This window comes from Acyrthosiphon pisum, chromosome A1 (genome assembly GCF_005508785.2).
Source record: "Acyrthosiphon pisum isolate AL4f chromosome A1, pea_aphid_22Mar2018_4r6ur, whole genome shotgun sequence".
NCBI lineage: Eukaryota > Metazoa > Arthropoda > Insecta > Hemiptera > Aphididae > Acyrthosiphon > Acyrthosiphon pisum.
This window is the reverse complement of record NC_042494.1, coordinates 70,573,675-70,587,456: the sequence shown is the minus strand read 5'-3', so window position 1 is coordinate 70,587,456 and position 13,782 is coordinate 70,573,675. Positions and strand designations below refer to the sequence as shown.

General features: G+C 32.8%; 1 protein-coding gene across 1 annotated transcript; it reads left to right on the top strand.

Annotated features, from left to right (window-relative positions):
• The first annotated feature begins 6,116 nt into the window (after positions 1-6,116).
• On the top strand, positions 6,117-13,009 carry LOC100169602 (protein HID1). Its single transcript, XM_001950892.5, has 15 exons — positions 6,117-6,429; positions 6,493-6,706; positions 6,806-6,951; positions 7,012-7,065; positions 8,152-8,320; positions 8,753-8,961; positions 9,023-9,226; positions 9,298-9,388; positions 9,456-9,686; positions 9,887-10,051; positions 10,133-10,372; positions 10,747-10,895; positions 11,265-11,389; positions 11,547-11,705; positions 11,788-13,009. Exons 1-15 carry the CDS (start codon positions 6,364-6,366, stop codon positions 11,849-11,851), a joined length of 2,286 nt encoding a protein of 761 aa, XP_001950927.1. The 5' UTR covers positions 6,117-6,363; the 3' UTR covers positions 11,852-13,009.
• The last annotated feature ends 773 nt before the right edge of the window (positions 13,010-13,782 follow it).

The following is a 13,782-nucleotide window of genomic DNA, read 5'->3' as shown; positions in this document are numbered from 1 at the left end:
TGAAAATTATTATTATTACTATTTAATTAGGTACTATTATATTAATCATATTCAATAATCTAAATTACAGGCCTGTGATAACTGAAATATGATATGTATGTTTGTGATGTAATTTTTTTCCAAATATCTTGAAAATACTGCATCAATACTGCTTCCATGTCGTATCCACCGGTGTAATGCGTTATTTTATGATTTATTCCGCAGTCATTCGTCGCCTTTAGTGTTTGATGACTTAAATATTTCTTGAAACATATTATAATAGGTTTGTTCGTTTTGACAAGAAGTGTACACCAAAGCGTTCGTTTTGAAATAGTGTAGTTGTACACCCTGTTTGTTTTAAAAAAGTGTTACATCAGTGTACACTTTCTTCACACTGACTCAAGAGCAGGTGTAGCCGGTGTAGGTGATTGTTATCATTTCTTATCAGCGAATATAGTTGATTCTGTATTGCACATAGACGTATAATATATATATAATTATACGTCTATGGTATTGCAGCTGATTCTACACTAAAAACGTTTGTTTTAAAAACAGATTTCTGATCACACCCCTTACACTTTCCCCTGACACTACACTAATTAGTGTACACTTTTTTTTTCAAAACGAACAAACCTATTATCTGTGTAGCGTTTATTCTGCAGGTCTGCGTTCATTATACTGTGTATAATTGACCAACGAATTTTTTTATTTAAAATATATATTCTAACGATTTTTTAGTCGCTAAATCTGTAACAATTGATTATCCACTCGACAAAACGAAAAAAAAAGAAACAATATTTTTTTGTTCACATCAAAATATGTTTATTATAATAAAAGGGCCGAAAATAAGAAAAAAAACGAAATTTACATGTGTGAACAATTTAACAATTTGGAATAAGTTAAATTTAAAGAAAAAATACGACGGACAGGATAGACACAATAAACAATGGAGGGAGGGTACGAGATGGCGATTGGTGCGGAAATGTATTGTTGCTGGCCACTGGTCACCTCTGCACGTTCTCCAATCTGTCGCGCGGGTTGACCAGTGTCAGTGGCGCCTTTGCTCGGGCGCTTGACGACTTTGCCCAGCCTGATCGGCTCGACCGAGACGGCCACGGGGGCGACCACGGTTGACGGCGACGGACGACGGCTAGTGTGCGTCGACGGTCGACGGCGTGACGACTCAGCCGACGGATGGTGAAGACCAAGACGCGGAGCAAGCGAAGTGAGATTCTGTGCTGCGGAACCGGTGGGGACGAGCGCTTCGGCCGATGTGTGCAGGTCGGAGAACGTGCGCGGATGACTTACCGACGCGCACGATCCGTGCTCTTTCCCGCATCCTTCCCTCCATTCCGTGGCCGTCATCCTGTCCGTCGTCTTCACCCAGGGGGGCGAGCTGCGGACGTCTTATCATTGGCAGAAGCAGCACAGCCCGCGGAAAAAGCATCTGACGCTCTTCCACCTCGTATGAGGTGGATCGCAGATTGCGGGTGCTGACGCCGCCGGGTCTAACCAACCTACCAGCTCTCCAGAACTATTCATTACAGCCATACCCCTAGCTGGCTCGATGTTCTCATCCTGCAACATGTCTTCTGGACGCAAAATGTCGTCGATCGGTCTGCCCTCGAGAGTCGGAGTGGGATCGACAGGTCCTGAATCCGAGGACAGCGCGTTCCCACACGACGACGTAAAACTGCTCGCCAGAAAAACGGAACGATCTTCTGTTTCTGAAAGTTTGATATTGTCGTCTTCCTGGGCAGTGTTGCGTGGCCGAGCGGTGCTGCCTCTGGAATCGGAGCAAGCTCCAACTCTGCTGCAGACGACCACTCATCGCCGCTCGGCAATCCATCACCGTACAAGGAGACAGACTGCTCGACGTCTTCGTCCAACTCCATTCCATCTGCGCCTCCAAGAATCGGATTTTGCCCTTCAGGCTCCGACACCGGGGTCTGATCGTCGCCACTTGCAGTAGTGACGCCCGTATCAATGGCAGACAGAAGGAGAGTGACTAAACGCACAACTGCACAAGGTATTCATCGCTTTCGTCAGCGGAAGTGCCTTCCATTATGTTGACTACAATGTCTTCCAATATTTCTAGTAAAATGGCGTTTACCGCGTCGTGGACGATGTTATAATAGTTTGTTGCCATAATTAATTTTTTGAACGAAGATAATATATGTACGTGTGCGTTAGGATTTAATCGAGCATTGGTAATGCGCTAAATACAAATCTTTCAACACATAGACTGATCTCCGAGAATATCTCCCAGACGACGACGTGTGTTATTTGCCAGCTAGTATGTTTATCGTTCTCATCGGCCCGCAGCATTAGAATTTCGAGCGCTTTAATAATAAAAATTTTATTTTATTTGCAAACAATTCCCAACACATTTTCAATTATAAATACAGTAGTAAGTTTGCTCACCTCCTATAAGCAAAGGCTTGTGTTGAAGGTGAGAGGTTCTTAAATTAAACATTCAATTTAAATACAAATAACAATAAAGTACACTATAAGATTTACTTAATACAGAATAGAGCGTTAATTTTTCTAAAGACCACTTTTATTATTGATATCTAGCGAGTAGCGACACGGTCGTGGCTCGAGCTAAGTAAAAAATAATATGTATATAGGATCTAGCCAAAAGCTTAGGTTTTGTAAATTATAAGGACCGTGGTATAGATTTCAGTGTCTGATTGTGCATGGAATACGTGCTTGATATACGCGCTAAGCACTTTTGAGGATTTCCATTTTTTTTCCCGGAACTATGGGGATTCCCAATTTACCTAGCGCCCGCTGGACGGAAAAAGGAAGCAACCTAAATGCAACCTCTAACGCTTCAACCGCGGTCGAAAACCAAATTTTCGGTGGAGGCGTGACAAAAATATATTAGGTACCTACGTACAATTCAATTTTTATTAAATAGGTATATAATATATTATATAATATATATACTTATTAGTTTTTACTTATATATATTATTAATTATAATAATTTTAAATACATAATATACGTAGTTTAGTGATATATTAACAATATACGCAAGATATAAATTATAATCAATCGCGGACCGTCACTATAACTTACCGCTCCCGTTTTTTTTTTTTGTTCCATTCTACCAATCGATCTAATAATGCGATATTTCTGAAAACTGATCTGAATTCGTTAGAATTTCTTTTAGAGATCGGTTAGTCCACATTTTAAGATTTCTGCTTTAAATTCCGAATAAATCCAGAATAATCAACGTTTGAAAACTCTGAAATTTCAAAATATTCAATTGGGTGTTATTATTGATTCTAATTTGAGATGGAATATTCATATTGATAATACAGTAATGCGCTTGAGATCAGTAATTTTCAAATTCTATAAATTGAACAAAATTCTACCTATGGAAGTCATGCGTACTGTATAATATGAAGCTCTGTATTAGAATTAAATAACTATTATGCAATATATACTCCGGCCCACGAGAGTCCATACCTATGTCAGAACGCGTCCGTCACTGCGCATCGGCACGTTGCCGAATAATGGGAATGGCATCATGGTGGGAGAAAACAGACGTCACGTATTACTATATGAATGCGCGGTTTACGTATGGACTCTCGTGGGCCGGAGTATAGTTTGATAATCTGGGGAGAATGTGCGGAAAATGCAATTAGACCTCTAATAGTTCAACAGAACTCAGCGGTGAGAATATATTTAGACAAAAAAGAGAGACAAGGCTCATCTTCACTTAACTACACAACTTTAAGAGTGTTGCCAGTTAAAGTGCTGTATAAGTTTTTTACAATTCTTAATATTTCCAAACAGTGTACTTATACATAAATCTGAAAACAAAAGAGAATTCAGGGCCTATGATGTTAGTATTAAGTACACAAACAAACAATTCAGCCAAAGATTTATTGATTACTTAGGTCCAGTTATGTATAACTCTTTACCTTTAAATATTAAAAAAAATATTTTTAATCATTACACTTCAAAATCTAATAATATTAAACCATTAAAATAATTGTTAAAAATTGGTTATTAAGTGAATCTGTATAAAAGAAAACTTTATTATAATATGTTATGTGTAAAACCTTATTTTTAGTATATATGTCAACATATACAATTAATTTATTTTATTTACTAGTCATTGTATACTGTAACTCATTTAACCCGCCACAAGCTTTGCTTATTGGGTTAAATTAATCAAGTTGTAATTTTTCATATAATATATCATAACATGTAAATATGTAGTGTACAATTTGATAAAAATAAAAAAAAAAAAAAAATTCAAGCTAAATTTATAGAGGTTGGAGGGATTTTACTGAAAAAAACAGCACACAAATGACGATAAAGATACATTAAGTTTCGTATTTGCGCTCGGACCTCTCACTCGCACGCGTTGGTTGTATGCGGAGTGCGAGGGAGACAGAGAAATGCGGTTTTATGATTAGCACAGAACGGCGCATATTAACAAAGCTGGGCATTCACGAGTTAAAAAGTTAATTTAATTTAAACTTTTTAACTTAACTAATAACTAGTTACTTTTGGCTTTTCATTAACTTAACTGTTTACTTACTAAATTTTTTTCTTCATTAACGAGTTATTTTTTTATTTTAAGAAGTGAGCTAAGTTAATTTATTTTGTTTTTAATATTATTATATTTCACTATTTCAGTCTATTTCGTTTTCATGTCAAAAAATATGTATTGTGAATTTTTTAAAGTAAAAAATGTATATCATTCAAATCTAACTTAGGTATATGAAAATACTGTATGAAGTATAAACACTATATCCTATAATTTAGTTTTGGGTTGGAAAAAATTTAAGTACGCTAGCGTTGCATAAACAAATTAACTTTTTTTAACTTTTTGTTATAGGTGCATATTAACATATCTTAACTTAGTTAAAAAAAATCATTTACTTGCCCAGTTTTGCATATTAATGATGAAATTAGCCATAAATCAGAGTTGTCAATTTGTTTACGAGTTGATCTGTTTGACTCGAATTTTTGTTGACAATCTATAATTCGCGCTGTTCTGCGCTAATTTTATTTTCAATTTCTGTACGGTTGAACATCTTAAAATTTTTGTGAATTGATATTTTTTCAAGTTGAGGCACAGAACTTTGGGTTTGATTTCACTTCTTTATTAATCTCAAAATTCTGGAACTTTTTCAACAATGTGCCTTTTCGGCACAGAATTAGGGTATTGATTTAATTTCTTTATTAAGCTCCAAATTCTACTTTTTCAACCATGGACCTTTTTGGCTCAGAATTTTGAGATTGATTTCACTTCTTAATTAACATCAAAGTTCTATTTTTTCTCCAAATCACTTCAACTTACGCACAGAAAACCTTTTTTACTTCTCCGAAGTACTTTTTTTGTGGATACCTATATAAGAGCAATAGAGTAAGGGCTATAAGTGATGAATCGGGTAAAATTGATTAATAGATAATGCAGTTGATATATTTTCAAAAATAAAAAAAGAAGATATCCTAATAAACTACTAATATTTTTGTTTATCCATATTATAAATATTGCCATATTATAATAGTTTGTAGACTATTAACTGATATAGGTATACAATTGTTTTTCTAAAATATCTGCTACCTTATATTTAAAAATGATGTTGCCTAGTTAATAAAAAGGGTAGGTACCATAAAAAAATGTAAGTAGATAATATGTGGTTGCGATCGAAGTGAGTGGTTTTTTTTTTTACCTATTCGGGCCGGTAAAAACCTTTGCCCCCCATCACCTCTATTGAAAACTGAAATGACGCCACTGCCCGATTGCATCAACTAGATTCACTTTCCCATCTAATAAGATATTGTTGAAGAAAATCGAAGCATTTTTACTGCCCTAAATAGTGATGAGTGATGACACATACCGGACAGACACAAAAGTAAATAAAAAACACTAATCATTGTAAAATCAATACATTCTCTGCTCAGAATCTAAAATTCACTTTTATGAATTATGAACGTTTCATTGAACGTACGAAACTGTACCTATAATATTATAATTTATAAGCGTGTGTATTTATAGTTATTTTGCGTACAGATAAAAAGTTTTCAGTCAATTGCCGATAAGCCTTATCGTGGCCGCCACGTTATCAATTATCATTATTATTATTATTATTATTATTATTATTGTCGTCGTCGTCTTCGATAACCGTAATCGGAACAAGACGAACACCGAATTCGGATGGACCATTAAATTATAATTAATAACAATAATTAACAAAATAATAACTGTAGCAATAAAAATGGTTACATTTCCACGTCCCTCGACATAGCGACAACGTCATTGTCGTCGGTGGGACCGTTGTGACCCGCATCCCGTGAAACAGTTACCGCCTACACTAAAGTCCACCACCACCCACGGATACAAAAAAGCCAGAAATGGGCAACGCTGACACCAAACTGGTATTCCGAAAAGCCGTTGTTCAGCTGACGTCCAAGACCCAGGTAAGTGCAAACCGTGATGTGGGTAGGTGACTGTTTTAACCACGTCTCCATGTTTGTACACAGACCATCAGCGCTGAGGACAACGATTTCTGGGATCAGTTCTGGTCGGAGACCGTCACTAACGTACAGGATGTGTTTACTCTTGTGCCGGCTGCCGAGATCCGGCTACTCAGGGAGGATGTACCAGCTAACTTGGCCACGTTGTGCTACAAAGCAGTTGAGAAGTTTGTCAAGGCTGTGGAAAACAGCTGTCGGACACAACAAGATCAAAATACAGGTAAATACTTACTATTGGTATCACCCGATTACCCGAATTAGATTGCAATATTGTTGTTTATTTACTTTATTATTTTTTTTTTTCGGTTACACCTACCAGTCTTGAACTGCTCGCGACTATTGACCAGAGTGCTCCCATATGTCTTTGAGGAACCAGACTGGGAAAACATATTCTGGTCCAGCTTGCCGGCCGGCAAAGGCGATCCGCCCATACCATTGGCACATTCATTGTGTAGTGCTATATGTGTATGTAATCCAATAGTAGGATTTAAAATTTTATAAGATATTTATAGATTTTGTTTTCAGGATTTATTGTTTTGCCCAGATTTTACAGTCGCATCCAATCGTAAAAATGGTCCGGTAAGTTTCAGTTGCTTACTTTGATTGGAAAAACTGTCATAATAATTTAAAAAGTTTCTAGCTGTCTTTAAAATAATTATACTCAGTACAATATTAAATATCAAACTAACATAAATCATAAAATCACGCCCTTCTCAAATCTTCAATTTTTTTTTAAATCTAGAAATGTGCATAACTATAAATTAAAATATAGTTCCAGCGTTTTGCCAATCTCTTTTAAGCAAACTTGTAATGGAGATAGAGAATTATGTTACAAAAAAAAGAAATTTAATTTTTTATCATATCTAAATAAACAATAGTGATGACAAAATACATCTCAAAATGATTAAGTCACATGGTAGAGCTAATTAATTCATAACTTAACTACAACTACAAGTGAACCAAGAAAACAAATTCAAACATAATAAGATCTAAACAAATTAAAATTTTTAAAAAAGAAGAGGTTGTACTAAAATTATAAATTAGGTACTTAAAATAGTATTATTCAAATTTAATATTAGCCACCTATTGCCACATTTCTTTGCACGGTTATATGAAATTGAGCATACGTTTATCTTAGTTTCCAAATTCATGGACTTGAAAAATACCGCACCAGGATAGTCTAGACATTTTTGACCAAAACTAGTTTTTAAATAATTTACTGTTGCGTCATACGCTCTACAATTTCTTTTGTTTCTTAATCAGCCACAGGATTACAAATTTTTTGTACAAAATATTAAAAGGCATTACTTTAAGTTTTTTGTAGTTTAGTAGAGTAGAATTAACTAGGCTATGCTTTCCCTGACAAATTCTAATTACCTTATTCTGCTATACCTTGAGTATTTTTAAAGAATATTCAGAGAGACCAACCCATACTTTAATACCATAATGGAAAACAGTCTGATAAGGGATAGATAATGATAATAAATACAGTTGTTCGGTAGAATTGAACTAGGGAAATAAAATTGATATACCGTTGAGCGTAAATTCATTACCAGATTACTGATGCGTAAGTTCCAATTTATAATGTATGTTTAAAAAACATGTAAGTTTATAATTATTAATTTATAATTTTGATTGTAATAATTACATGACATATTCTTCTAGGATAAAGCGGAAGACTTACATGCTGTAGATAGCTGTGAATACATTTGGGAGAAAGGAGTGGGTTTTGCACAATCTCCTATAAAAAATGCGACTTTTGAATCGAATCGCACCGAACTACTGCGTTTACTGTTGACGTGTTTCAGTCAAGCTATTTATTCACCGAATCAAAGTAATGTGTCTTGTAAGGATGCCATACCTGTATTTTTTGTCTCCGTCTTACAGCTTCATAATTCATTAACATAGAAAATATATGTTTAGATATTCGAGTTAGGCTGTGTTAGTGAATGTTATAAATGTGTAAAATAATACAATTTAATAATGCTCATAACTTGCTCAAAAATAAAAATATCAGTAAAACACTTTTTTCAACAAAACCTATTGTCAATATTGTTACCTTTATATTTGAATAATTTGATAATAGGTCAATTCGCTCTAATATTAAAACTAACGACGCTAAACATAAGTCACTATATGTAAATTTCCTATGCTATGCACTTGTAAGACAAAAATAATGAATGAAAGTATGGTGTCCACTTCTTAAACATCATCCGATATTTTGATTAAGTTCTTATTTTTAATATGAATATATTATACATTATAGATGGTAATAGATGGGTACAGTATGTAACCTCAGCCGAAAATCGCCATGCATTGCCTATGCTTACATCTCTTTTGAACACTGTGTGTGGTTACGATCCTATTGGCATGGGTGTTCCATACAATCATCTTCTATTTGCTGACACTTCTGAACCATTAGTTGATATGTGTCTACAAATCATTATTGTCGCTCTAGATTCTGATGTGCAACAGGTATATATTCAATAAATTATGCAATGTATTTTATATATTTATTATACTGTGTTTGTTGAAGAATGATGAAGCAGCCATAGACAATTTGTTTATTAATTATTTATCAAGAGTCCATCGAGATGAAGACTTTTCATTTATTTTGAGTGGATTTACAAGGTTGTTAATGAACCCCCTACGACAGACTTATCTTCCACATTCTACCAAAAAAGTGCAATTCCATCAAGAGCTGTTGATATTCTTTTGGAAAATATGTGAATTTAATAAAGTAAATTTTAAACTATCTTGATTTATAATGAATATGTTTAAATTAATTAATTGCTTGTTCATTTTATGTAGAAATTTCTATATTTTGTACTCAAAAGTAGTGATGTCCTTGATGTTTTAGTACCAATTTTATACCATTTAAATGATTCCAGAGCAGATCAATGTAAGTGACAACAAAAATATATAATTCCTCAATGATTATGTTTCAGTTTAGTTATTTTATTTTTCAGCTCGAATTGGCCTTATGCACATTGGGGTATTTATTTTGTTATTACTTAGTGGTGAGAGGAATTTTGGAGTACGTCTTAACAAGCCATACACTACAACAATACCCATGGACATACCAGTGTTCAGTGGTACACATGCAGATCTTCTTATTATAGTTTTTCATAAGATAATCACAACAGGACATAATAGAATGCAACCTCTCTTTGACTGTCTCCTAACAATCCTAGTGAATGGTTTGTAATTAATAATTATAGTATTATAATATCTGGGAACAAAAAAATATGTAATGAAATTGTCTTAAATATTACATACTGTAAAGAAAAAGTTATGATTATATAAATAATAATCAATTTATTAAAATTATCATGTGTTAGCATTAGATTTACCATTTACAATAATTTTGTGAATAATTTGTATTATATTTTGTTTACAGTGTCTCCGTATTTAAAAACTCTGTCCATGGTATCGAGTACAAAGCTTTTGCATTTAGTGGATGCATTTACAACTCCTTGGTTTTTATTTTCATCGCCGTCTGCCAACCATCTTGCTTTTTTCTTATTGGAGATTTTCAATAATATCATACAATATCAATTTGATGGTTAGTACCACGGACTAGTTCGTGGTTAGTACTTAGTGCCTCACATTAGGATAATATGTTAATCTTATTTTTTTTCATTAGGTAATTCAAATTTAGTATATACAATTATACGTAAGAGACAAGTTTTTCATAGTTTAGCAAACTTGCCAACTGATTACAGTACTATTATCAAATCTCTAACTAAAAAGGCAAAGAGAAATATGCAAGCCACTAGCTCTGTTAGTCTAACAGCTGCTACTGAAACACCAAGTATGGAGGGATCTACACCTGCATTGCCCGCAGAGCCTGGAACTCTTAATGCCACACTTCCAGATACTCCTGGTAAGACGACTGTTTACAACCAACTAACCATGTTACTATTTTATAACTAGAGTCTGGTCTTTTTAACTGTTGAAAAGCTCAAGCATTCTAAACTCTAATAATATTTACCTAACTTAATATGCTCTTAAAATTATTAAAATATAGTACTTGATATAGTTGGTGATTACTTGTAAAATGTAAATTGTAATAACTGGTAATATTGCTTTATAGTATGCAAAATAACTAATTTATATCCATTCTAAGTTGTAAACAAATTTTATCATAATTTGTGGCTCTATACAAAGCCGGACTCTAATTATTTTCTTTAAGTGCTACTAAATTATAACATGCATTTTTCTGCCTTTGCTAACTGGGTGTAATGTAATGAATGTCAGGCGTAATGAAAATAACAGAACGTGAAAGTGCTCATCCGGGAAATTTAACATTACCCGCTGAACTGGTTACCTCTAATGGCATGACAAAGGAATTTATGAAACAATCTTCTAACCAAGGAGATTGCTCTCCAACAACATCGTCGCCTAAGGTTTTAACTTTTTCACATAATTATTTAAAAGCTTAAAATATTGATACAACAGTTTAATCTCGCATGATATTTTGCTGTTTTTTTTTTAATTATATAGATCATTAAGATAATAATTAACTAATATTCTTGTGTTTAGTACATTAGATTTTTAGTAGTTTCTATCAGATATTTGAAGAATGTTTAATTAAATGCTAATGTAGTAAAGTATTTAGGTATTAAGTTATACTATTTAGTATTTACCATAATATATATTTTTTTCTTTACTTTAATCATTATAGATAATGTAAATTAAAAATCTTTGAAACCATGATTGTATTCTTATGTGTTGACATGTTGTTAACCTTTAACTGTGTATATACACATGTCTAGAATGATGCTGAATGGGCTCCGACCACAGAATGGGTACGATCTTGGAAGGAAAAGCTGCCATTGCAAACAATTATGAGGTTACTGCAAGTACTAGTGCCTCAAGTGGAGAAAATATGCATAGACAAGTATAATGATTTATTAATAATTATTCATTGTTCATCCATGCCTTTATTTCCTGCAACAAGTTAAAATTACTTATTTATCGCTGTGGTGATGGATTATTATATTTTAAATGATATTGTTAATACTGGATAATGAACATATTGTATGTGATGTTTGCAGAGGTTTGACGGATGAAAGTGAAATACTAAAGTTCTTGCAACATGGTACATTAGTAGGACTGTTACCAGTTCCTCATCCAATACTCATAAGGAAGTATCAGTCAAATCCAGGAACAACTGCTTGGTTTCGAACTTATATGTGGGCTGTTATATTTCTTAGGTATTGTGAATAATAATAATAATAATAATGATGAAATTTCAGATTCAATGTTAACAAATGTATATGGTTTTTTTTTTTTTAGAAACATTGATCCTCCTATTTGGTATGATACCGAAGTGAAACTTTTTGAAATACAACGCATGTAGGATTTTTATGTTTGTTGTTTGTTTTGATTTTGGAGAAGACAATTTTTATGAGAACAATTCTTTAATGCATTATGCATTTTATGTTTTTTTAATGTGTGAACTTTTTTCCTTTTTGGATTTTATTGAGTTCTTTGGTATTATTGAATGTGAGCATCTTAAAGTGATTCGTGTCCATTGAAAAAATAGATTTCAGTTCTATGTTTCTATGTACAGTAAAACCTCGCTAAGACATAATTGCTTGGGACTGTCCAATTATTCGATCTTAAGGGGCCTGCATCTCTTTATTGCTCAAAAACATGCCTTACAGGAAAAACTCTCATGCCACATAAAGTGATCTGATTTCAATAATTTTTTTTTTTTTTTTATGAAAGAAATATTTCTATCAAGGCGCATTGGACTTGGATTTTCAAAATTCTATTTCTAAATCATAAAATACAATTTTGAACATGACCAATTTTCACAATATTTTGTTATTCTCATTATGTTTGTTTTAAGCAACGAAAATAAAATTTAAAGTTCAATGCGCCCTGTAGAAAATCTCTTTCTAACGAAAAAATAATGAATCAAATCAGATCACTCTACGATGTGTGAGAGTTTTTCCTGTAAAGCGTTTTGAGCAAAAAATCAGACATTTTATTTTTGGTCGGAGGTGCTGTTGACATGTGCGCATGCAGTGTATGCGTAGATAGCCCCCACACAATTACACTCACACTAATCATTATTGACTAACACAAATGCCATGGGCGGCGGCAACAAAATTGCATATTGCCAAATATTGCCCCTTATTAAAGACACACGAGCAGGCCCCTTAACAGTTTCTGAACTTGACGGGGTTCACATTCATTATGTATCTTAATCGGGAACAAAGAAATTGTTTATGTTACCGGAGTTTCTGTCTTACCGAAGTTTTACTGTATATACATTATACATCCCTAATTTGTAAATCTGAACAATGGCAAATTGAATAATATATTAATATTCTCAATGAATTTATATTTTTCTAATACAGCTTAGGACAGAAAATATATACTTACTATATATCTATAGCCGTGATAGAAACCAATAGAAACTTCATCCCCAAAATAACAACATGAAATTGTGTATTTGTGTTATTAAAAAGTTTTGTGTAATAAAAAAATTATCAGCTACTATTTTTAATACTGTTGGGTGAATTTTTTTACATAAATAACCAAATCACATTATAACTTTATATACACTTTTTTAACTGTTTAAAATGTATAATTTAATGTGTACTATTTATACTTAGACCTTGATAAATGGTGCTTTGTAAAAAAGCTAGAACAATAAATTGCATTTTACTTCTGATAATATATAATACAATTTTATCTATACTAATATACAAAATGATTTAGCAACTGATGCAATGCAAAATTATACTCATGTTTAATCTTATCTTTTGTATATTATAATATATCAATATTACATTACATAGTATTCAGTACAAATTAATGATTTTAGGAACAGACATAATAATATCACTTTAAGATGTATTTTTGTACCAAGAGTTTAATTTATGATTTGTTATATTTAAATATTTATGTTTATTAAATGTTTGCAAAAAAAGCTATTTTGAGATTAACAGTATTTTATTAACTTATTTCTGATAAAATATAATATATTTATACATATATATAAATAACTGATACTGTATATTTTATTGTAATCTCTATCATCTAAGTTCACGTTAGTATCAACCACAATAGCATGTAAAAATCAAAATATGTATACAAAACCCTAATACTGTCTTACCATTAGTATGAATGAGTTCAGTACTTAAAATATTTATAATCAATGGTACTACGGAAGATGACACAATAGGAAACTATTTCAGTGTAGATACATTTTTAAAAAAACCGGGTAAGTGGATAATGCTCTGCTGTACATAGGGTATCTAAAAGTTATGTAACAGA

Coding starts and splice junctions, on each gene's coding strand:
- LOC100169602 (XM_001950892.5), top strand. CDS start 6,364: ATGGGCAACGCTGACACCAAACTGGTATTCCGAAAAGCCGTTGTTCAG. Junction 6,952..7,011: donor CATTGTGTAGTGCTATATGT/GTATGTAATCCA, acceptor TTTTGTTTTCAG/GATTTATTGTTTTGCCCAGA. Junction 10,373..10,746: donor CACACTTCCAGATACTCCTG/GTAAGACGACTG, acceptor AATGAATGTCAG/GCGTAATGAAAATAACAGAA.